Genomic DNA, 26495 nt, shown 5'->3' with positions numbered 1-26495 from the left:
TAGAAATTGATTATGTGCAAATAAAATATATTTCTCTTCCCATATATACATTAGATATATACATTACCTTTTCACCAACCGGCTATGCAACTGCAATGGCCCACCTTAAACCCTCATTACACTGCTAGGGTGCTATTTCCTTAAGCTTCTTGTGAATACTAATAATGGCTCAACCATTGCTCATTTCCTTAAACTTCTTGTGAATACTACTAATGTGTTCGACCAATGCTCTCTGTAAATATTATACATTTGTTTTTTACACTCTACTGCTATGTACACAAAGCAACCAACTTGTAATGTCTCTCCTGTGTTCAGTAGGTTCTCTTCAACTATCTTCCTAATTTGTATCTGTTAATCATTTTAAACTTTTTGTAGCATGTTGTTAACTGTTGTCAACATATTAAACTTTGTAACCTGTAACTATTACTATTAATTACTGTTAATATTGTACTGTGTGGAGCTTTTCTCCCCGGGCCTCCAGTGAAAACGGGTACCAGCTGTCCAGTCGGATTATCCCGGTAAACAAATGTCAAAATAAATAAATAATATACACATTACTATATTTGCATATGTAATAAAAAAACAACAAACATACCTCCAAGGTAAACAGCCGGAGGAGAACAAATGTAAAATCAAAAAAACAACTCCTCTGACAAACACCACAGCCAATAACATGAAATCCAAAACATTTATTAAATGAAAGTAAGCCCTTTCACATTCCTTAGGAATGCTTCTTCACTGTAATGCAGTCAGTCAGTGTACTGTGTATCTTATACATTTTTAAGAACTTTTATCCATGATTGTGGGATACTATCAAATGTTTTTTTTTTCTAGTCAATCCATGCCATACTTAAGATTCTTCACCTTTTTACAGTTCTCCACTATGACTTTATTTAACAACAAATGATCCTTTGTTCTATATGACTTTCGTTTATTGCACTTTTGTTCTACTGCCATAACTGAGTTTTCTTCTAAATGGCTATAAACTCTGTCAGCATCAATTCCCATGTATAGTTTATACGTTGTCGGAAGCTAAGTTATTGGTCTATAATTTTTGGGGTAGCTTGCAGGTTCACTCTTAAGTAGGAGCATTGTTTTTCCTTTTGTAAGCCAGGCTGGTATCTGTTCAGGATGCGCATATAAATGGTTCTTACTCATGTCTAAATCTTCATGCAAAGATGTTAATACTTTTAACCAAAAGTTAGGTACTGCATCTGGGCCTAGGGTTTTCCAATTAGAGGCGTTTCTTAACTTTGTTTCAATCTCTCTGGCTGTTACTTCATCCCATTTCATATCCTGTACCTTTAAACTTCTTATTCTTTATTTTACTTCTTCAATCCATTTAGCATCTTTGTAATGTTTAGGGTTTCCACCTTTTCAAATGCCCAAAGTGGGACATTTTTGGAACAAACGTCAGATTTTGCAGGGTGAAACATACCCATGGCCAGTACAAAGGAAAGAACTTCACTTTTTTGCCTAAATAAAATATTATTCTTGTAGCATTTTAGTTGCTTATTCCGTTTCTTATAACAATTAGGTGTTTCAGATTCTGAATGTTTTATGCAACTATTACATAAAATATAGGAAATAATTTTGTCCCAAAATCTCAGGACATTTGTATTTTTTTTCAGTTTTTTTGCAGGACACAACTGCCCAAAGAGGGACTGTCCCTCGCAACGTGATAAATAACGAAACCAGCTGCCGACAACAGAAAATCAAAAACTGTAAGCTGGAAACACAGTCTTGGATGCACGATAAATGAAAACCGAAGTAAAAATGAAAATACGTTATTTTAATAGACCATAGCAAAAAGATAAGACATTAACATTTAGCACTTTCATCCACACTGAAGGTGGACTTCTTCATAATGTCTAACAAAGTGTTTTCTCAGTTTATTTAAAAACTTTTTGGCGCCAAAAGTCGGCCCACTTTAAATTTTAAAGTGATATAACCATAAAACATTTCTGCTATATAAAGCAGTATTATGGTGATCTATGCGATCACCAAAGCTAAATCTGCCTAACCTATAATCCAATAATATAACATTGTACATTCATATTTAAAAATGTATATAATATAAACAATATCCATACATGAAAAATCATCCTATGTCTAAAAATCTTCACAATAATAAAATCTACAATTATAAAGGCTAAAATATCCATAAAGTACATGTATACATAAATAAAAGTAAAAGTAAGTAAATATACCCAAAGTTTAAACAGAGGAGCATCATATTACACATAGACTATGATATGTCCCACATACATATTGTAACTGTTTCATGTTTGTATTGTTAACATTATAGCAACACACCCACTTTCATGATCATCTAACACCATTCTAACCTAATATTAAAACAGGTTTTATAGTAATGTATTCATTTAATCCTGGTTCCCTAGCTGCATCGGTAAATATCTGCCATAATATTTCTTTTTTGTTTATATCGCAAAGTGGGACAGGTGGTAACCCTAGTTATGTTCCACAGGATCTTCACAGATACTTCCCTAAAACTTATCTATTTTTTCTGCATAGTATAAATAGCCTGTTTAATATTAGGAACAGCAGCAATAGCATTGCTCCTATTTATATGCCTGTATTCATCAATAAGCACATGCTTTCACAATAATACTCACTATCCAAAACAACCACCCCTCCACCTTTATCTGTGTTTTTAATTACAATATCCAGATTCTTTGACAAAGACTGTAGAGCTGTAAACTGTTCTAGACTCAAATTACAGAACTTACTTCACTGTTTGGTATTATGCAACTTATAAACAGCTCATTCCACAGCTTTCTCAAACACACATAGAATGGTGGTGTTATATAGTACAAATGTAGTAGAATGCCTTAGAAAACCTGTTGTATAGTCATTATCTGCACCACAAAATATTTTTGAATTCAAATTTCTAATAAACTGTTTAAACTCGAGTAACGTGACTGATACATCAACATATTTAGAAGGTACAAACGTCAATCCTCTACTAAAGAAAAAAAAAGTACAGTTGTGTACACTTACCATTAATGAAGATGTTTGAGTGTATTCACTGTTGCAGTCATCACACTCAGGTTATCTGCTTACAGGTAGCCTTCAGTCAGCCCGAATACCAGAGACTTAGTATTTCTGCGTCGGATGCTGTCGCTCCAGGACTGACGTCAGGTCGTCAGGGGTATAAAAACAGGCAGCCGACACCATTACATCAGTTTTTCTTGCCCCAAATGTCAGGAGCCCCCCAAACAGGGAGCTAAGTTATGGTGGGGAAAACACCACCAGTAAAAAGTAAATACCAATACCCCTGAAAGGGATGAGTAACAGCCATAGAGAGGAGAGAGAGACAGAAAAAACAGGGGGCTGGAGGGAGGGGAAACCAGGACTGCAACAGTGAATACACTTGAATATCTACATTTATGGTAAGTGTACACAACTGTACTATGTTCTTCGTATTTCACTGTTGCAGTCATCACACTTGGGTGGACTCCCAAAGCTGAAGAAGGGTGGAGGTAGTCAAGAAGAGTTATGGCTGGCTACTATGCCTTGCAGGACTGCTGTTGCAAAACCTGCCCTAGATTTGGAAGATAGGCAGGTGGTAATGCTTGGTGAAGGTGTGTAATTAACTCCAGGTAGCAGCTTTCAGGATGTCCCTAGTAGGACTCCCCTGAGAAATGCTGTAGAGGTAGATGTTGCCCTAGCAGAATGTGTTCTGACCCCCTGAGGGGTTGGTTTCCCATGGTGCTTGTAGCAGAAATTGATGCAGTGTGCTATCCATTTGGAAATTGTTTGTTTTGAAATGGCCTTGCCCTCTGCCCCTGTTGCAAAGCTGACTAGTAACTGGTCAGATTTTCTGAAGGGCTAAGTCCTACTCAAGGTAATATCTGAGCGGTATGTGCACATCCAAGGAGTGCAGGATCCTTTCCTCTTTATTTTGAGGATTAGGAAAGAAAGTTGGCAAATGGATGGAATGGTTGAGAGCCACACTGGACACCACTTTAGGCATAAAGGAAGGGTTAGTCCTGTAGGAAACCCTGTCAGCATGGAAAATAATGAAGGGTTCCACAGCCATAAGTGCTTGTAGCTCAGATACTCTTCTAGCTGAAGTGAAGGCCAGAAGAAAGGCTTTTATCCAAAAGAGGAATTTTAAGTCTGCTGATGCAGCAGGTTCAAAGGGGGAAGCGTGAGCTTTTCCAGTACAAAGTTAAGGTCCCAAGCAGGGGAGAGTGCTCTCCATGGTGGCCTTAAGTTGTTTGCCCCTCTCAGGAACTGTTTGATAAGAGGGTGCAAGAAGAGAGGTGGCTCAATATTGTAATGAGCCAAAATGGCTGAGGCATGTATCTTAATGAAGGAGAAGGACAAGGCTTTGTGGAGTAGATCTGCTAAGTAATCCAGGATTAGAGGCAGGGAAGGCAAAGCTGTGTCCTCTCCTTTAGACAGAATACAGGAGCAGAACCTTTTCCACTTATCAGCATAGGATTTTCTTGCACTGGGTTCTGGCTTCAAGAATGCTGTCCAGCACCTGCTTGCTTAGGGTTGCTGGGGGAGAATTCAAGGAATAAGCCAGGCTGCAAGATTTAGGGTTTGCAGTTGTGGATGCAAAATCTGTCCCTCCTGCTGAGAGAGCAGGGTTGGGTTCTGGTGTAGGTGCCAGGGTGGCACCGGTGACAGGCTGCGCAGGAGTGGGTACCAGTGCTGGTGTGGCCAGTCCTGGGCAATCAGAATTGACCTTGGTCTGTCCTGTCTTATCTTGAGTAATACTCTTGAGAGAAGAGGCAGAGGGGGAAAAGGCATAGATTGAGAGATTTACCCATGGAAAAGATAGGGCATCCACTTTTCAGGCCCTGCTGTGAGGATTCCTGGTGCAGAATTTGTTGAGCTGGTGGTTGTAGGGGGAGGCAAAGAAATCCACCACTGGGGTCCCCCATTTCGGAATCAGAAAGTTGAAGGTGCTGGGTTCCAATTGCCACTAGTGTGGGTCTAGGAGACTTCTGCTTAAGTCATCTGCCAGTGAGTTTCGTTTGCCTGGCAGGAATTGAGCTTGCAGACGGACTTGCATGTCCAAGGCCGTGTGCCACAGAGCCATGGCTAACCTGCAGAGTAGGTAGGAGTGGGTTCCCCCCTGCTTGTTGATGTACCACATAACTGTGGTGTTGTCTGTTTTTATTAGCAGTTGTCCTGGAAACAGTAGGGATCTGAAAGCTGTCAAGGCGTTATGCACAGCTAGCATCTCTTTTTGGTTGATGTGCAGATGAATTTGACTTGGGCTCCAGTGGCCCTGAATGCATTTGCCGTCCATGTGAGCTCCCAAGGCATAGTCTGATGCATCTGTGGTTAGGGTCTGAGCAGAGTGGGGTTGAGAAAAGGGCAGTCCCTTGTTGTGGTAGCATGCTTCTGTCCACCAAAGGAACTCTGTCCTTAGTCAGGGTATGATAGAAATGACTGTTTACAGGTCCTGAGAATGTTGGCACCAAAGACTTTTTAAGTACCACTGAAGTTTCCTCATATGCAGTCTTGCATATGGAATTAGCAGTGTACATGAGGCCATGAACCCTAGGGCCTGCAGTATTTTTCTTGTGGATAGCTGGGTTCGGGTGGCCTTTTGAAGTAGGCTGTCAGATAGACTTGTTTTTAAGTGAGAAATGCCATCTGGGATGCTGTGTCCAAGCTTGCTCCCAGGAATACCATCTTTTGACTGGGTACCAGTTTTGATTTCTTTTCGTTGATGGTGTACCCCAAGGAATTGAGAAGGTGTTTCACAAATGTCAGGTGCTGCAACAGCAATTCCTGATTGTCCGCCTGAATCAGGCAGTCGTCCAATTACAAGTAAATTTGAATATTTCTCTGCCTGCAGTATGCAATGGCTGGAGCCAGGCATTTTGTGAAAACTCTGGGCGCAGTAGATAAGGCAAAGCAAAGTGCAGAAAACTGATAATGCATAGATCCTGCCCTAAAACGTAGATACTTCCTGCATGACTCCCTTATGGGAATGTGCAGATAGAATTCTTTTAAGTCTAGGGTGACTAACCAGGCATCCTTGGATAGCACAGGAAGAAGCTGTTGCAGGGTAAGCACTTTGAATTTTGGTACCACCAGGAAAGTGTTGAGAACTGAAAGATCCAGGATTGGACACCAAGATCCCTCTTTCCTGGGTACCAGGAAGTGTCTGGAGTAGAATCCTTGACCCCTCTGTTCTACTGGAACAGGCTGAATAGCTCTGATATTGAGCAGGGAAGCTACTTGGCTTTCAGCCTCTGCCCACCGGTTTGGAGGAAGGTCTGGAAACCCACTTGGGGTTGGCAGTGAATGGAAATAAAATTTGTACCCCTGGGATACAATGTTGAGGACCCACCAGTCCTGTGTGATGCACATCCAATTTTTTGCATGAAGGGCAAGTTTTCCTCCTAGGGGCACAAGCAACTGGGCAGGGCTGGGGAGTGTAGTAATGAAGTAATTGTGTTTTTTCTGTAAGGAGGTAGCTTACCACTCTCCCTGCTTTAGGGGTGGGGGCACGCCATTGCTTAGATCTCTGCATACCCTGAGAGTGTAGTATGGGTGGTCTGTTTCCCCTGGGTCTGGTTTGAGAAGGCCTGGAGAAGGCTGGAAAGGACCAGTTTTTGGAAGGGCAATGCCTACTGAATTTAGGGGGTTGCATTTGTAAGAATTCTTTAACAGTTTGCATTGACTTAGCTTTTTCTTCCATCTTTTTAAGAACCTCTTCTGCTTTGGTGCCAAACAAACAGTCCTTGTTCAAAGGAGCGTCTAGTAACTTTGATTTGACATGGTCTGGCAAGGTTTGCTCCTTGAGCCAAGCGTGTCTTCTCAATATAGATCCAGTGACTGCTGCCCGGCAAGATGCTTCTAGGGCGTCAAAGCCATACTGCAAAGTATGCTTACTGACTTGGCTTGCAGAGTGCATAAGCTCCTGCAACTCTTTATTTTCCGCACAGTCTGTAAAGGTTGCCACTTTTTCTTTAATAAGTTCCATAATATGCTGCTGGTACTTCAGCATGTGAAACTGACAATTCAATGTCCTAATAGCAAGAGTTGCAGAGGTATGTACCTTCTTACCCCATCTGTCCAAAGCTCTGGAATCCCTGTCCGAAGGGGTGGGATTCTTGGATGGAGTAGCCTTGATACCTTCAGGCCCCTAGAAAATGATCTCTGAGTCAGCAGTAGGATTCTTGAAAATACATTTGTGAGTGTCAGGTACTCTGTAGTACCTGTCTGGTTTTCTAGGAGCAGGAATTAAAGTATCAGGAGTAAGACTGGATTCCATAAAAACATCATCAACAACATCCAGGACAGTTGGTATTGCTAAAGGCCTGTGCTGAGGCAACTCTAGAAATTCTCTGAGTCTCTTTTTGGACTAAGGATAGTCTTGGCATTCCCAGTGGAAATGCTGTCTTAAGGTATGCAAGGCTTCACCAAAAGAAAAATCCTCTGGAGGGGAGGTAGAGGAAATGGATACCTCTGCATCTGAATCCTCATAAGCAGATAAGGGCATTTCTTCATAATCAGAAATCTCAGAGTCATAGGACTCCTGGTCTGTAGAAGCTGTAGGGGGGACTGGTCTCTTTCTCTTAGCAGAGGAAGGCTGACTTCCCCTTATCAGCGTAATAAGGTTTTCTGCCATTCTAAGCATTTGTTTTTGTGGCATGGAGGCAGGTGCATGCACTTTGGTTGTTGGTTTTCTAGGCATAGTGCGTACTCTGGGCCTAAGAAAGTCAGTAATTTTGGTTAAAAAATAAGTCTTCGGTTTGAGTCGAACATTGGATGAGTGAAGAACTGCCTCAGAAGCCAGTGCCTGCACAGCGGCTCTGGACCCATCCAAGGTAGAGACATCCACAGGTTCCATACTCGAAGAAGAGTCTCGGTAGAGGCCTGCAAATCCATCGAAGCGGGCATCAGGGGCTGCAAAGGTGATTCACTGAGTACCGGGGGACTGGCAACTAGCTTAATGGAAGCGTCGTCGGCAGCTTTGAACCTATGTGGTCTGTCTCTGTCTTTATCCTTATGTGTTTTCAGAATATCAGTAGTGGGATGGCTTACCCAAGCAATTTCAGAATACGGAGCTTGAGAGCAAAAGAATTTAGCGACAAAGAGAGAATGATGACAAATGGTTTGGGCATTAAACAAGGCACAAAACCGACAGCGAGGTACGTCGTGGTCTGGGCCTAAACAGGTGACGTAGTAAGAATGAAAATCTCAGTGAGGTATTTGCTTTCCACAGGCAAGACAATTGTTAACTTTTTCTGACATTGGTTAGAGCAAAAAAAAAGGTTCCCCAACAGGGTACTTAGCTTTAGAATACTTCAGGATTATTCAATTCGTAAACGAAAATTCAGATAGCGGCCGACCGGCACTTGCGAACTGCTTCTGCTTCGGGCTCCTCGCCAAGAAAGACTGATGTAATGGCATCGGCTGGCTGTTTTTCTACCCCTGATGACCTGACATTAGTCCTGGAGCAACAGCATCCGATGCAGAAATACTAAGTCTCTGATATTCGGGCTGACTAAGGGCTACCTGCAGGCAGATAACCCGAGTGTGATGACTGCAACAGTGAAACACAAAGAACATCTCATGTTCTCTTAAATTATATTTGGAAAAGTTAAAAAACAGTCTCATTTCTTCATTTTGCTCTTGGTTACAGGTAGTTGCATAGGCACCTTCCCCCTCATGCTGCTCCTTAGGTTCTTTTATCCGCGTCATCGGTAGCGGACGTTCTAAGAGTAAAGGAAAATTCACAGGATCCAGTCTTCACACGTGATTACCATCTACAACAGTGGGAGGATCTGGGATAGATTCTAAATGAATGATCAAGACCAGGTGTTTGTTGCTGGCATATACTTGTAGGAATGTGGCTGAAACAATTGTGAGGAATGCACATTTGCCCGTGTGTGTGCTTCCTGAACCATTTGTTCACGTAACTCTGTTCCTGTGTGTAGCTCTTGCTCATTGGCTGTCTCTAAAGGGACCGGGATCCCTTTAAAATAATTAATAAATTAATAATTAATAAATAAAATTTAAAATAAGGTTGTTTGTTATGGGTGGTCCACAGAACTTTAAGAGGACTGGAAAAAGGGGAAAATCTGTGGCTGCAGATCCTTTGTGTGTTCCATCTGTCCATGCTTACAAGTCCCATCAGACTCAAACAGTAACTCCAAGAACAGCTACCACCATCTTGATTTTATTAGACAACTACAGAATTTAAGTAGATTGCAAGACCTTTCTTCCATATCACACACAAACACTGCATACATACCTACAGACAATTTAGATTTACCAATCAGCCCACAGAATGTCTTTGGGAAGTGGGAGACAACCCAACCCAACACACAGAGGACATGCATACTCTGCATAGAAGGCACTCTAGTCCTGAATCAAACAGGAAAAACTCCTGTTGTGGGGCAGCAATGCTTCTTACTGTGTCACCCCCTTGTAAGTCAGGGAAATGCAAATATCTTTTGGTTGCAAGACAAAGCCCCAAAAGATAAAAGAGTAATCAAAAGTCTTAGGGTAAGCCCCACCCCATAAGACATATTCCTAAGGAAACCACAATGACTAACTGCTGGAACAGGTGGCTTCAGGTCACTCTTCAGGCTTTTGTCCAGACAGCTTCAGTGATGAAGGTTTGATGATGAGTCAAGGATGCTGGCAGAGGAATTTAGGAAGAAAAAAACAACAGTGACATCTTTCCTTCCTTGGAAGGAGGCATGAAGGAAACTGTTATACTATCAAAAGATCCTAGTGGTAGTTAGCAGCAGCAGTATGTTGTGTTATTCAGGGCAGGGACCAAAATTGTGGGGATGTCTTTCATCATACTCTGTCTGGCAGGGGGGGAAAGAGACAAAAGAAAAATGGTCTGTTGTGCAATACAGACTAATCTACTCATTCTGGTAATGAAACAGTCTCTCTTCTGTGTTCAGTATGCTCTGACACTGTAAACCAGTCACATTCTTTAGCAGGAGAAACTGTGGTCAGCACAGAAAATAGTGGAGAGGTAATCACATAATTGTATTTGGGGCTATATAAGGAGCAGCAGTAATATGTCAGAAATGGCAGGATGGGGCTGTTCAGCAACAATCAGGGATGGAAGGCAGCACTAGTGTAAGGCGGCAGCAGTAGGAGGTTTGCCATAGTAGCCACAAGACATATTTACTTAAAAAAAAAAAAAAAACTAATATAGCATCTGACCTCTTGGAATTATCCTGTGTCCAGTTTATTCGCTCATAACTGCAGTTGTTTCTGTACTACATGATTATGTTTGTGGCAATGACTATAAAACTTGACAAGACTACATGCAATATAACCAAATGAAAAGTAAAGTTGTGTACACTTACGATAAATGTAGATGTTCGAGTGTACTCACTGTTGCAGTCATCACGTTTGGGTTATCCCTTCCAGGGTAGCCCTCAGTCAGCCCGAATACCAGAGGCTTAGTATTTCTGCATCAGTTGCCGTCGCTCCAGGACTGACGTTTGGTCGTCAGTGTTATAAATTAAGGCAGCCATGCCATTACATCAATTTTTCTTGCTTGAAAGTCAGGAGCCCCCAAGAGTTATGGTGGAAGAACACCACCAGTAGAAAGTAAATACCAAAACATCCTTGTAAGGATAGAGAGAGAGAGAGAGAGAGACAACGGGGATGGAGGGAAGGAAACCAGGATTGTAACAGTGAATACACTCGAACATCTACATTTATGGTAAGTGTACACAACTGTACTATGTTCTTCGTGTTTCACTGCTGCAGTCATCACATTTGAGTTGACTCCCAAGGCTAAAGAAAACGGTGGAGGTAGTCAAAAAACTGGGGGCAGGCTAGGATGCCCTGCAAGACTGCTGTGGCAAAGCCTGCCCTGGATTTGGAGAAGACAGGCAGGTGGTAATGCTTGGTGAAGATATGAACAGATGTCCATGTTGCAGCCTCCAGGATATCCCTGGTGGGGACCCCTATGAGGAAAGCTGAAGAGGTTGTGGTTGTTCGGGTGGAATGTGTCCTGACCCCCTTGGGGGGAGGTTTCCCGTGCTGCTTGTTGCAGAAATGGATGCAGTGTGCTATCCATTTGGAAATGGTTTGTTTGGATATGGCCTTGCCCTCTGCTCCTGTAGCAAAGCTGACTAACAATTGATCAGTCTTCCTAAATGATTTAGTCCTGTCTAGGCAGAATCTGAGCTGTCTGTGCAAATCTAGAGATTGCAGAATCCTTTCCCCCTAGTTTTTTGGGTTAGGGAAAAAGGGTGGGCAAATGAATGGATGGGTTGAGAGAAACACTGGACACCTCTTTTGGCATGAAGGATGGGTTAGTCCTGAGGGAGACCCTGTCAGCGTGGAAAATGATGAAGGGCTCTACAGCCATTAGTGCTTGCAACTCGGATACTCTTCTAGCTGAAGTGATGGCCAGAAGCAAGGCTGTCTTCCAAGAGAGGAACTTTAACTCTGCTGACATTGCTGGTTAAAAAGGGGACAGGGTGATTTTTTCCAAAACAAAGTTAAGGTCCCAAGCTGGTGCTCTTCTGGGTGGCATCAAGTTGTTAGCCCCTCTTAGGAAATGGTTGATGAGAGGGTGTGAGAAAAGAGGTGGTTCTGTGCTGAAATGAGCAGAGATGGCAGAGGCATGAATTTTAATGGAAGAGAAGGATAGACCCTTGTGTAGTAGGTCAGCCAGGTTATCCAGGATAAGAGGTAGGGAGGGCTGTGCAGTTCTGGCTCCCTTAGCCTGGATGCAGGTGCAAAACCTTTTCCACTTGTCAGCATAAGACTTTCTAGTGCTAGGGCGTCTGGCCTCACGTATAACATCTGGAACTTGTTTGCTTAGATTGGCAGCTTGTGGAGTGGTCAGGGAATAAGCCAGGCTGCCAGGTTAAGGGTCTGCAACTGGGGATGCTTGAATTCTCCATTCCTCTGGGTCAGGAGTGTTGGGATCTGAGGGAGACGCCATGGTGGCAGTGGTATCAGGCTTCGCAGCAGAGGGTACCAGTGCTGGCATGGCTAGTCTGGGGCAATCAGGATTGTCCTCGTTTTTTCCTCCCCTATTTTGAGTAGTATCCTTGTAATGAGTGGTAGAGGAGGGAATGCACAGACCGAGAGGTTGATCCACTGGAAGGATAGAGCATCCACTTTCCAGGCCTTGCTGTGAGGCTCCCTGTTGCACAATTTGCTGAGCTGATGGTTGGAGTGGGAAGCAAAGAGGTCGACCTTAGGGGTGCCCCATTTCTGGGTTACAACAGTTAAGGTTCTTTGGTCTAGCTGCCACTCGTGTGGGTCCAGAAGATTTCTGCTTAAGTTGTCTGCCAGAGAGTTTAGAGAGCCTGGTAGGAATTGTGCTAGCAGGTGTAGTTGCATGGCTGAGGGTGTGTGCCAAAGAGTCATGGCGAGCCTGTACAGAGGGTACGAGTGAGTCCCTCCCTGCTTGTTGATATACCACACCACAGTGGTGTTGTCTGGTTTGATCAGTAGAGGCCCCGGGGAGATTAGGGGTCTGAAGGCTGTCAAAGCTTGCTGAACAGCTAACATCTCTTTTTGGTTGATGTGCAGATGTATTTGGTTTGGGCTCCATTGGCCTTGAATGCACCTGCCATCCAGGTGTGCACCCCAGGCATAGTCTGATGCATCTGTGGTGAGGGTCTGCGCATCATGGGGTTGTGAGAAGGGTAGTCCCTTGTTGTGGTTGCATGCTGCTGCCCACCAAAGGAAATCTTTCCTTATGCAAGGTATTATTGTTATAAAAGAATGTCCAGGTCTTGGGAGTGTTGACACCAAAGGCTTTTTAGGTACCATTGTAGTTTCCTCATATGCAGTCTGACATATGGAATGAGTAGAATGCAAGAAGCCATGAACCCCAGAGCTTGCAGGATTTTCCTTGCAGATAACTGGGGGCTGGTGGCTAGTTGAGAGAAGTAGGTAGCCAGGTAGGTTTGTTTTTCTAGTGTAAGGAATGCCATCTTGGATGCCGTGTCCAGGCTTGCTCCCAGGAATACAATTTTTTGTGTGGGTACTAGTTTGGATTTCTTTTTGTTGACAGTATACCCCAGGGAGGTCAGTAGGTCTTTTACAAAGGTCACGTGCTTTAGCAGCTTTTCCTGACTGTCTGCCTGAATTAGGCAGTCGTCTAAGTATGGGTAAATCTGAATATTTTTTGTCTGCAAAAAGTAATTGCGGGAGCCAGGCATTTTGTGAAAACTCTGGGAGCAGTGGATAAGTCAAAGGGAAGCACAGAGAACTGAAAGTGCAGTGATCCCGCCCTGAAACGGAGATATTTCCTGGAAGATTCCCTGATTGGGATGTGTAGGTAGGCCTCTTTTAGGTCTAGGGTGGCTAACCAAGCGTCCTTGGAGAGCATAGGTAGAAGTTGCTGGAGGGTAAGCATTTTGAATTTTGGTATCACCAGGAAAGTGTTTAGAAAGGATAGATCAAGGATGGTACGCCAGGTGCCCTCTTTTCTGGGTACCAGGAAGAGTCTGGAGTAGAAACCTTAACCTACCTGCTCTGCAGGAACATGCTCTATTGCCCTCATCGAGAGCAGGGAAAGGACTTGCTTTTTGGCCTCTGTCCACTGGTTAGGGGGAAGATCTGGGAACCCTTTTGGGGTTGGTAGAGTGTGGAAATAAAATTTGTATCCCTGGGACACTATGTTGAGGACCCAGCTGTCATTGGTAATGGTGGCCCAGGTGCTTGCGTGGAAGGAGAGTTTTCCTCCCAGGGGCAAGAAAAGGTGGGTAGAGGGAGGGGTGGAAGCGTGAAATCATTCTGATTTCTTACCATGAGGGGGTGGCTTAGCACTCCCTGGTTTTAAAGAGGAAGAACTCCATTGCTTAGAAGGATATTAAATCTTCTGCCAGAGTAAGCATTTGTGAACTAGAAGTGGGCCTGAGTGAGGGTGGTTTAACAGGCACTGATTTAGCTGATTTGGCTGCTTTAGCCCTGGCAAAGGCCTTAATAGACATGGCTGCAGGAGGCCTAGCAGCACCACGTGCTGGAGTAGAGATATCCAAGGGGATGGTGTCTGATAGATCAGTAGGAACCACAGTTGTAGGCAAAATTTCTGAGGCTGATTCAGATAAGGTAGCAGGAGCCTCAGTAGTAGTCATGGATTCGCTGAAGATTGACCAGTTTTCTCGGTTTCGCCAAAACCGAGACACTCTGGCTTGCTTAACAGTGGTTTCAGCGAAACCGCGGACCGCAGTGTCGGTCTTTTCTTTGCGTTTTTAACAATTTGGGTAGTCGGAGGATCCGCGGCATAATGTACGCAAAATCTGAGCCGAAAAACTGTTCAGCAAACTCCGACCGACGCCTAAGCGTTCGTCTGTTGAAGGAAGCACAGGCCGAACAGGCTGCTGCGTCGTGGTCTAGGCCTAAGCAAGGCAAACAGTAAGAGTGGAAATCTTTATGAGGTATTTGTTTCCCACAAGTTAAACAGTTATTGACTTTTTCTGACATCGGCTGAGGCAAGAAAGAGTCCCCAACGGGTACTTAGCTTTTAGAAGTCTTGGTAGTATTCGTAGTAGTAATCTCTGGATCTGACCGACCGGCACTTGCGAACAGCTTCTGCTTCGGGCGCCACGCGGCAAGAAAGACTGAGGAAAATGGCGTCGGCTGATGCCTTTATACCCGAAGACCAGCAGAGATGACGTCGGGTGGAGTGCGACATCAGCTGAAGCCGGACCCAGACTTTGGAATCCGGCCGACCGAAGGGCTGCCTGACGACAGGACAAACCATTTGTTATGACTGCAGATGCATCCATGAAGGACATCTCTGCATTCCCTGGGGCTGCTGTCCGGGGGGCCTGCTTCCCCAGGGTCTGGGCTGAGCTGAACTGGAGGAGGCAGTAAAGGACCAGTGCTTGGAGGGGCAATGCCTACTGAACCTCGGTGGCTGGACCTGCAAAAAGTCTTTAATTGTCTGCATAGATTTAGCTTTTTCTTCCATCTTTTTTAAGACCTCCTCTGCCTTGGTGCCAAATAAGTTGTCTTTGTGCAGTGGTGCGTCCAATAATTTGGATTTGACACGGTCTGGCAAGGGCTGTTCCTTTAGCCAAGCATGCATTCTAAGGACAGAACCAGTGACTGCTGCCCTGGAAGATGCTTCTAGGGCATCAAAACAACACTGTAATGTGTGCTTAGTTACTTGACTTGCAGAATGCATTAACTCTTGTAACTATTTTCTGCACAAGCAGGAAAGGAAGATATTTTTTGTTTGAGGAGTTTCATGGTATGTTGATGATATTTCAGCATATGGAAGAGAAAAGTTAGTGCTGTAATAGCAAGAGTAGCAGAGGTGTATACTTTTTTACCCCATCTGTTTAATGCTCAGAAATCCCTACATGAGGGGGTGGGATTCTTAGCAGAAGTTGCTTTAATTCCTTTAGGTCCTTGAAAGATAACCTCAGGGTCAGCAGTATGATTTTTGAATACAATTTGTGAGTCAGGGACTCTATAGTATCTGTCTGGTTTCTTGGGAGCAGGAGGGATGGTGTCAGGAGTCAACATGGATTCCATAAAAACATCATCCACAACATCCAGGACAGGAGGAATGGCCAGAGGTCTGTGCTGTGGAAGATCTAGGAATTCCCTGAGTCTTTTTTTTGAATGAGGGTAGTCCTGACATTCCCATTGGAAATGCTCCCTTAAGGTATGTAGGGTTTCCCCAAAGGAGAAGTCCTCGGTGGAGGGGCTGAAAGATTGGATTCCTCTGCATTAGATTCTTCATAAGCTGAGGGGGTTGCATATCTTCATAATCAGATGCATCAGAGTCACCGGACTCCTCTTCAGCTAACACTACTGGGGACAAATCTCTTTTTCTTTTGGAAGGGGTAGCCTGGCTTCCCCGGATAAGCATTATAAGGTCTTCTGCCATTTTAAGCATCTGAGACTGAGGCAAGGAAGCAGGTGCCTGAGACTGGGTCATTGGTTTCTTAGGTGTGGTAGTACCCAGTGTCTTAGAAACTCGGTAGTTTTCGAAATAACTGTAGATGCGAAAGAAGTTGTCAGTCTGTGTCGAGAATCGTTAGTGCGAAGTACTTCCTCAGAAGCCGGTGCCTGCTCAGCAGCTCCGGACCCATCCAAGGTAGAGACATCCTCAGGATCCTTAGTCAGTGAAGAGTCTTGCAGCATACCGGACTCCGAAAGGGTCTTGGTAGCGATCTGTGAATCCACAGAAGCGGGAATCAGTGGCTGCTAAAGCTCCTCACTTAGGACCGGAGAACTGACTACTAGCTTAACGAAAGCGATGTCGGCAGTTTTGGACCTGTGCAGTCTGTCTGTCTCTGTCTATATCTTTACATTGTTTTGGAAGATCTGCTGTCGGATGGCTTTACTGAAGCCATATCGGAATTCGAACACTGAGAGCGAAAATATCTAGCTACAATAAGGGCCCGACGACGTATAGTTCTGGTGTTGAACAGAGCACAAAAGCGACAACGGGGGATGTCGTGGTCAGGGCCTAAACAAGTGACGCAGTAGGACTGAAAATCTTGGTGTGGTATTTGCTTTCCACAAGCGAGACGATTGTTAACTTTTGGTGACATCGGTTAGAGCAAGAAAAAAGGATCACCAATGGGATACTTAGCTTTAGAAGACTTTAACTTCAATTTCGGAAATGAAAAATGTACAGTTGTGTACACTTACCATAAATGTAGATGTTTGAGTGTATTCACTGTTGCAGTCATCACATTTGGGTTATCTGTTTGCAGGGGCCCTCAGTCGGCCTGATTATCAAAGTCTTGGGTCCTGCGTCGGTTGCTGTCTCATCTTCCGCGACGTCAGGTAGTCAGTGGTATAAAGCATGCAGCCGACGCCATTACATCAGTTTTTCTTGGCCCAGATGTCAGGTGCCCCCCTAATGGGAAGCAATTAAAAATATTTTATATATATATATATATATATATATATATATATATATATATATATATGCACACACACACACACACACACACACACACACACACACACACACACACACACACACACACACACACACACACACACACACACACACACAAAAGGTTATACCTCCATCAAAAAAGCAAATACACCAAAAAGCTTTTAAGCATAGTAAAGGACAGAAGAGGTATAGCCAAAAGAAGTCAGGGGGCTGGAGGGAGGGTAACCAGGACTGCAACAGTGAATACACTCGAGCATCTACATTTACGGTAAGTGTACACAACTGTACTAAAGTTTTTCGTGTTTCACTGTTGCAATCATCACAATTGGGTTGATTCCCAAAGCTAAGGATGGGAGGAGGAATTTAGATAGCATTAGGACCAGCTATAAGGCCCTGCAAGACTGCAGTGGCAAAGCCAGCTATGGATTTAGAGAAAATTGGCAAATGGTAATGCTTGGTGAAAGTATGTACAGAACTCCAGGTGGCAGCTTCTAGGATGTCTCTGGTAGGGGGACCTCTGAGAAAGGCTGTAGAGGTAGATGCAGCCCTGGTTGAATGGGGTCTAATCCCCTGTGGGATAGGTTTTCCATGGTGCTTATAGCAGAAATGAATGCAATGGCCTATCCACTTAGAAATGCTTTCTTTTGAAATAGCCTTCCCCTCTGCACCTGCAGCAAATGCCACCAGCAGTTGTTCAGATTTCCTTTGAGGTTTAGTCCTGTCCAAGTAAAATCTAAGTTGTCTGTGCACATGTAAGGAGTGCAGTATACGTTCCCCTTTGTTCTGTGGTTTATAAAAGAAGGTTGGCAAATGAATGGATTGATTAAGAGCCACACTGGATACCACCTTGGGCATGAAGGAGGGACTGATCCTGAGGGACACCTCCTGTCCGCATGAAAGATGATGAAAGGCTCCATTGCCATAAGGGCCTGTAATTCAGATACCCTTCTTGCTGAAGTGATAGCTTAAAGGAAAGCTGTTTTCCAAGAAAGGAATTTTAAGTCTGCACTTGCAGCTGGCTCAAAAGGAGGAAGAGTGAGTTTTCCCAATACAAAGTTAAGATCCCAGGGAGGAGTTGGGGCTCTCCTGGGTGGTCTTAAATTTTTGGCCCCTCTGAGGAACTGCTTGAGCAGTGGATGAGACAAGAGGAGTGGTTCTTTGTTGTAATGAGCTGAAATGGCTGAGGTGTGAATTTTGAAGGAGTAAAAGGAAAGGCCCTTGTAAAGCATCTAAGGTAAGTATTGAAGAATTTGAGATACGTTGGACACTGCTGTGGCCATCCCTTGAGTTTGGTACCAGACACAGAATCTTTTCCATTTTTCAGGATAAAATTTTCTAGTACTAGGACTCCTTGCCTCCAAAATGACATCCAACACTTGTTTACTGAGGGATGGTAACAAAGAGATTAGGTAATTAGCCAGGCTGCCAGGTTCAGGGTTTGAAGCTGGGGGTGCAGAATCTGGCTCTAATGCTGTGACAGAAGAGTAGGGGTCTGAGGCAGGTGCCATGGGGTTATGGGGCTAGCAGTGACACACTGCGTAAGAGGGGGTACCAGTGTTGGCGTGGCCAGTCTGGTGCAATCAGTATCATCCTTGGTTTGTCTTGTTTGAGCTTTAGTAGTATCTTGGAGAGGAGAGGCAGAGGAGGAAAGGCATAAACTGATAGATTTCTCCAGCTGAAGGACAGAGCATCCACATTACAAGCTTGTTTGTGGGGTGTCCTTGTGCATAATTTGTACAAATGGTAGTTCTGGGGGGAGGCAAACAGGTATATATCTGGGCTCCCCCATTTGTTTATCAAGACGTTGAAAGTCTTTGGTTCCAGTTTCCACTCGTGTGGGTCCATGAGATTTCTGCTTAGTTCGTCTGCCAGTGTATTTAGTTTTCCTGGCAGGAATTGAGCCTGTAGATGCACTTGGTAGCTCAAGGCTATGTTCCACAGAGCCATGGGTAGTCTGCAGAGGGGGGTAAAAATGGGTACCCCCCCTGCTTGTTTATGTACTGCATGACAGTGGTGTTGTCCATCTTTACCATTAATTGTCCTGGAAGAATGTTGTCCTTGAAGGCTGTCAGAGCATTCTGTACAGCCAACATTTCTTTTTGATCGATATGCAGGTGCATTTGACTTGGGTTCCATTTGCCCTGAATGCACTTCCCTGCCAGGTGAGCCCACCATGCATAGTCTGATGCGACTGTTGTTAGGATTTGGGCGGCAGTGGGTAGAGTGAATGGTAGACCCTTGTTTTGTTGGCAGGCCTCTGCCCACCAAAGTAATTCTAACCGTAGGCAAGTTATGACAGGAATCATTGCTTCTACATCCTGAGAATGTTAACACAATAGGCTTTTTAGATACCATTGTAATTTCCTGCTATGCAGTCTTGCATATGGAATTAGTAGAATGCAGAAGGCCATGAACCCCAAGGCTTGCAGTATTTGCCTTGCAGATAGCAGGGGTTTTGTGGCCACTAGTTTGAAGTAAGTTGTCAAATGAATTTGTTTCTCTGGTGTGAGGAAAGACATCTGGGAAGTTGTGTTCAAGCTTGCTCCCAGGAATATAATTTGTTGACAGGGTACCAGATGTGATTTCTTTTCGTTTATGGTGTACCCCAGACAAGTTAGCACAGTTTGTACAAATGCCAAATGATTTAAAAGTATGTCCTGGCTTTCTGCCTGAATTAGACAATCAACCAGGTATGGGTATAGTTGAATATTTCTTTGCCTGCAAAATGCAATGACTGGGGCTAGGCACTTTGTGAATACCCTGGGCACAGTAGATAAGCCAAAGGGCAGTGCAGAGAACTGATAGTGCATGTAGCCTGCTTTGAAGTGTAGGTATCTTCTGCAAGATTCCCTGACTGAGATGTGCAGGTAGGCTTCCTTTAAATCCAGTGTTGCCAACCTGGCATCTTTGCCTAGCATAGGAAGCAACTGGTGAAGAGCTAACATCTTGAATTATGGAATCACCAAAAACGTGTTTAAGATAGAAAGGTCCAGGATAGGACACCATGAATTGTCTTTTCTGGGTACCAGGAAAAGTCTTGAGTAGAAACCTTGTCCCTTTTCCTCTTCTGGTACAGTTTGAATAGCCTTTATGCTTAAAAGAGAGAGTACTTGCTTTTGAGCCTCTGCCCACTGATTTGGGGGTAGATCTGGCCAACCATTTGGGGTTGGTAATGTGTGGAAGTGAAATCTGTACACTTGGGAAACTATATTTAAAACCCTTTTGTCCTGGGTAATGAGTTCCCAGTTTTTTGCCTGCAGAGCAATCTTTCACCCTAAAGGAGCAGTCAGTTGAGAAGTGCTTGGAATTTTTAAAGTTAAGTCATTGAGACAGTTTACCATGGGAGCGGGGGTCTTACTACTCCCTGATTTGGAAGTGGGAGCCCCCCACTGCTTAGTCCTGTGCATAACCTGGGACTGAAGCCTGGGCGTTCTACTGGTTCTGGGTTTGGACTGAGAAGGCCTGGAAGAAACAGGAAAGGACCAATTCTTAGAGGGCCACTGCCTACTAAATCTTGGAGGCTGTACGTGTAGGAAATCTTTAACAGTTTGCATAGATTTAGCTTTTTCCTCCAGCTTTTTAAGAACTACTTCTGCTTTGTTTCCAAACAGGCGGTCCTGATTTAAGGGAGCATCCAGCAATTTAGCTTTAACATGATCTGGCAATGATGGCTCCTTCTAAGTACAGACCCGGTGACAGCAGTCCTGCAAGATGCCTCTAGTGAATCAAAACCACATTGCAAAGTATGTTTTCCAACCTGTTCAGCAGAATGCATTAAATCCTGTAAATCCTTATTTTCAGCACAGTCAGGAATCAACATCATTTTCTGTTTAAGCAATCCAATAATATGCTGCTGACACTTTCACATATGAAACTGGCAATTTAAGGCCCTAATGACCCAGGCTGTATTAGTGTATACCTTCTTACCCCATCTATCCAGTGCCCTGGAATCTCAATCAGAGGGGGTAGGATTTTTGGCAGTAGTAGCCTTAATGCTCTTGGGTCCCTGTGAAATGGTCTCAGGATCAGCAGTAGGATTTTTAAAAAGGAACCTGTGAGAGTCAGGAACCCTGTAATATCAATCAGGTTTTCTGGGAGCAGGAGGTAAAGAGGCAGGGGCCAATCTAGTTTCTGAAAAGGCATCATCAACAATGTCTAGTACAGGAGGGATAGCTAAGGGGCCTGTGCTGGGGCAGGAGTAAGAAATCCCTAAGCCTCTTTTTAGAATCAAGAGTAATCCTGGCTTTCCCAGCAAAAATGCTCCAAAAGAGTATGCAAGGTTTCACCAAAAGAGAAATCCTCGGGGGGGGGGGGGTTGGAGCAGAGGGAATAGAGTCCTCTGCATAAGAATCTTCATAGGTAAATAACGGTAAATATTGGTCATCAGAGGAAACAGAAATTTCGGAATCCTGGTCAGAAGTATCATAAGCAAATTCAGTCCTAGGTTTCTTAGAGGGGGAAGGTTGGATTCACCTGATTAAAGTAATAAGGTCTTCAGCCATTCTTATCATTTGTTTTTTAGGCATAGAGGCCTGACCATGCTGTCTGGGCGTCGATTTTCAAGGCATGGTTCGAGATTTACGCCTTGAAGAAGAAGATGGCGTCGGTTTAACATGCAAGTCAGTAGGCCTGAATACACCCTCAGAAGCCGGTGCCTGCATAGCGGCTCCGGACCCATCCAAGGTAGAGACATCCGCAGGTTCCACAGTTGAAGCATCTCGCGGCATACCGGACTCCGAATGGGTCTCAGTAGAGGCCTGCAAATCTTAAGTAGCGGGTATCAGGGGCTGCAAAAATGCCTCACTGAGTACCGGCGAACTGGCGACTAGCTTAGGAGAAGCGTCGTCGGCAGCTTTGGACCTAGGCGGCCTGTCTCTGTCTTTATCTTTGCATTTTTTCAGAATGTCGGTAGTCAGATGGCTAACCGAAGACATATCTGGATAATTGAACCAAGTACCAAAATATTTAGAAGGGTAAATATACCGACAACTAATAGTCCGTTGTTTAAATAAGGCACAAAACCGACAGCGAAGTACTTCATGGTCAGGGCCTAGGCAAGGAATACAGTACGAATGAAAATCTTTATGAGGTATTTGCTTTCCACAAGAAATACAATTATTGACTGTTACTGACAACAGTTAAGAGCAAGAAAAAGTTTCCCCAATGGGATACTTAGCTTTAGTTGAAGAATTCGATTCTGAAACTCGAAAATGAAAATTTCAGGAGTCAGCCGATCGGCACTTGCGAAATGCTTCTGCTTCAGGCACCGCATAGCAAGAAAGACTAATGTAATGGCGTTGGTTGCATGCTTTATACCCCTGACTACCTGACATCACGGAAGATGAGACAGCAGCCGACGCAGGAGCCAAGACTTTGATAATCAGGCCGACTGCGGCTACTGCAAGAAGATAACCCAAATGTGATGACTGCAACAGTGAAACACAAAGAACATCTCAGGCAACGGCCAAATGGCATTCGTGCGAACGGCTTCTTCTTCGGGCTCCCAGCAAGAAAGACTTATGTAATGGCATTGGCTGCCTTAATTTATAACACTGACGACCTGACGTCAATCCTGAAGCGATGGCAACCAATGCAGAAATACTAAGCCTCTGGTATTCGGGACGACTGATGGCTACCCTAGCAGGGATAACCCAAATATGATGATTGCAACAGTGAAACACGAAGAACATCTTCTGCAGTGAGGATGAGGTAATTTGGACTTTTGGCAGATACATTTGAAGAAATGTAAACCCTCTTTCCTAAACCTCTTCAATACTCTGGAATCCACATCTGGAAGGAGAGAAGGTTTAACATGCTTGGATGATTTCAGAATCACAAAAATCAACAATGGCTCAAACACAAAAATAATATAAAAGTCTGGATTGTCACAAAAAAAAATTAAGTGTATTACGAAGGAAGGTCTTGATTTACTGGAGAAGAAAGAAAAGAAAATGGAAATCAAAAGGAAAAACAAGCTGGAAAAGTAAGCAGCGCATAAGCATTGTGAAGCTGGCCTGATCTCTTATAAAGCACATGCAGATACCCTAGTCATCGGACTCACCTGAGAGATCTGTAAAGGGCTACATGGTTAGTATGGGCACTGACTCCACCTTCATCGAACGTCACCACCTGCAGACAATAATGAAGGATCGACATAATTCAGACATGTAAATATTAACATCAATGCGAGTATAAATAAATAACCTTGTCAACAATAAATGCAATTTAAATGGCTCCAGCTTCTTAAAAAACTGCTTTTAGTTTTGCTTTTTTATTGCAGCTCAGGAAACTGTACCTAAGGAAGTCTGAAATACATTTAGGACAACTTTAGCAAAACAGCTGAAATGAATGTTTGTAAACTTGTAATGTAAAAAGTGTTGCTGCAGAGTTCTTATAGGTTCATAGGTAGGTACTAGGCTATTGGCCCTAGGGCCTATATAAGCCTAGCCAAAAAGTTACTCTGGCTACCGCCACCCAAGAAAATTATTTACTTGCGACCCTGTCGAGCAGAGCCAAAGAAGTGATCCCCGGGGTGAATTTCCTATTTCCCATCCAATCATCAAGATTTTTCTTGAAGAGTGCTAATGAGGAGCTTTGCTTGTCTGATATAGATAGGTAGTTTGTAAAAGAGTATGGGAAGTCTCTGGGACAGGAATCTATCCCTCCAACATGTTCTGTTTATTGTTGTGACAAGGTTTAGGTCCCTATAGCATGTAGCTCAGAGGGATTGGGATGTCTTTAAGTGGAGCATGTCCAACAGCTCTGGGTTTGACATAGTTTTGTATGTTAGGCAGAGATCGCCTCTGAGTAGGCGATATGTGACGGAGTAAAGCTGGAGTTTTTTGAGATGGTCTGCATAGGGCATCTGTTTGAGGCCGGTAATCCTCTTTATGAGGAATTTCTGCGGCCTTTCCAGTTGTTGTAGATGTCTTGTGAGGTACATACCAAAAGGGGCGTTGTACTCTATAATGGGTCTAATGAGTGACAAGTAGAAGGGAAGAATTACCTCTTTTTTCCTGGATGAGAAACCTTTTGTGAAGAGGTGCGCCAAATAGAAGGATTTCCTGACTACTGTGGCGATGTGATTATCAAAGGAGAGTCTACTGTCCACCTCTGTCCCCAGGTCTCATCACACTTTCAGTGTTAAGTAGACTACCGCCTATGTGGTAGTTCATGGGTACAGAGTTTTTACCAAAAGGGATGGCCCTGCACCTTTTGGCACTGAGCTTGAGGCCATGGCTTTGACACCAGGCATCTGTCTCACCGAGGCCCTTTTGTAGGATGTCCACACTGTTAGGAGTTTCGATTATGGCTCCTAGTTTGCAGTCATCTGTGAACTTCATTAGCCAAAGACCTTCTGTGTTAGCCTGTACTTCAGAGAAGTAGATACCAAACAGGAGAGGTCCCAGGACTGAACCCTGTGGTACTCCACTTGTCACTGGTCTGAAGTCAGATTTGATTCTGCTACTTTCACAGTGTGGGTTTTGTCAGTGAGCCAGTTGGCGACCCATTTGTGGCATAGGGATTTATACCTAGTTTAGTGAGTTTATCTATAATTCCAGAGTGGGGGATGTTGTCAAAAGCCTTGGCAAGATCTAGATAGGCTGTGTGAACCATCTTACCCTCATCTATGGCTTTGGTGACTGCTTCAAAGAAATCTATCGGGGTTAGGAGACATGATCTGCCTTTTACAAAATCGAACTGGGTGGGGTCCAGAGTTTGGAGATTACCAATGTCTTTGTTGACAAGCTCCATGATAATACGTTCCATGGCCTTGCAGACCAGGCTTGTCAGGCTAATGGGACAGTAGTTCCAGGGGTCCGTAGTGGATCCCCCTTTGTGGAGTGGGATAACTATCACTGTGTGCCATTTGGTGGGCACAAAGCCTGAGGTGAGGCAATGATTGAACATGGTACTTAAGGTGGGGTGCCAGTTCGTTCTCTAGTTCGTGTAGAATGCAGCCTGGGATGTTGTCAGGTCACATGGATGCTCTGTTCTTGGCTTTGGAGAGTGTGGTTTTTACCTGTGCAGCCGTGATTAAAGGAACTTTGCATTCTTCCGGTATATAGATGGGCCCTTTAGGGGGTGAGAGGGGGTAAAGTTAGTAGTGAACCTATCTGCCAGGATGTTGGCAATATTAGTTGGTTCTGTATATTTAGTGCCATTGTGCTGTAACTCAGAGCAGATCTGAGTGTTGCCATTGAGATTCTTGACATAGCTTTAGTATATAATTCTGTTGTACAGTTGGAATAAACTTTTAAAAGACGGCTTGTCTCAATGTTCTTCATATTTACAACACAAAAGTTAAAACAAGATAACAATGTTACTACAGTACTCCGAGCTCTCTCTAAAGCCTTTGACAGTATATACATTTGTTACTTCTTTACAGCCTTAGTAAACCAGACATGAGCAAACAGGTTATTCTTTGGTTCACAACTTAGATTAACCAAAGAAGACAGTCTGTTAGATGGCAAATTGCTACATCTAGCCAGCTCCCAAAAGGATCCCTACTGGGTCCTTTATTATTCAAAATATTTATTAATAACGTGTACAAAGCAGTACCCATGGCCACTTTAGTACAGTATGCAAATGACAATACCTTAATCTGTAATGCTATTTCTACAGATGAACTTCTTAACATCAGACAACAAACATTTAACATGCTTCAACAATGGCTGGTCAACTCTCATTTTCTCTTAAATGACAGAAAAAGTCAATATTCCCTAACAGTTCTCCAACAAAACAAAAAAAAAGAAGTTATGTACTTAACATAATGTTCCATGTAAGTTGTCCATCTCGCCTTCATTCGTTACTGATGGGTTCGGAACCAATCCTCAGTTCTGACTCGGCCGTTTACACTAGCTTGAGGTCTTCAACTAGATCGCGGCTTACTCCCTATCCTCTGATGCTCTACTACCTTCCCCAGATCTTGTTTGCATATGTACCAACACCTATATTTATAAATATATATACACATATATATATATATATATATATATATATATATATATATATATATATATATATACACACATATGAATATACATATATATATATATATATATATATATATATACATATACAAATACATACATATATATATATATATATGTATATATAAATACATATACAAATACATACATATATATATAAATATATATATATATATATATATATATATATATATATACACGTACAAATACATATATACATATATATATATATATATACATATATATATATATATATATACACACACATGTACAAATACATATATATATATATATATATATATATATACACACTCACATATACAAATACATATATATATATATGATGAAAAATCCAGAAGCACAATAGCAAACAAATGGCAATGCAATTGATTTCTAAAATTCGTATTCAAATTTATTAAAATATTTGGTAAGCGCTTTCGGCTGTGTAAGCTCAGCCTTCATCAGACAAACTAAACCACAGTAGTATTCACATATATATTGTATGCTTAATTAACCAATTAATAAAATTCTTCAATTGATTACTTTTTCATCAGCTTGTTTCGTTCTTTGTGAATTATATATATATATATATATATATATATATATATATATATATACACACACACAAT

The 26495-nt window shown here is 43.1% G+C and overlaps 1 protein-coding gene across 1 annotated transcript in view; it reads right to left on the bottom strand.

Annotated features, from left to right (window-relative positions):
- Positions 1-26495, bottom strand: part of PIGL (phosphatidylinositol glycan anchor biosynthesis class L) — an 879462-nt gene that overhangs the window by 293893 nt on the left and 559074 nt on the right. The window contains exon 4 of the mRNA XM_044054521.1: positions 22935-23002. Within this exon, the coding sequence (XP_043910456.1) occupies positions 22935-23002 (68 nt within the window). The remainder of the gene's footprint in view (positions 1-22934; positions 23003-26495) is intronic.

This window comes from Protopterus annectens, chromosome 13.part0 (genome assembly GCF_019279795.1).
Source record: "Protopterus annectens isolate FY-2018-M chromosome 13.part0, PAN1.0, whole genome shotgun sequence".
In the NCBI taxonomy this organism is placed as follows: Eukaryota; Metazoa; Chordata; order Ceratodontiformes; family Protopteridae; genus Protopterus; species Protopterus annectens.
This window is presented reverse-complemented; position numbering and strand designations above follow the sequence as displayed.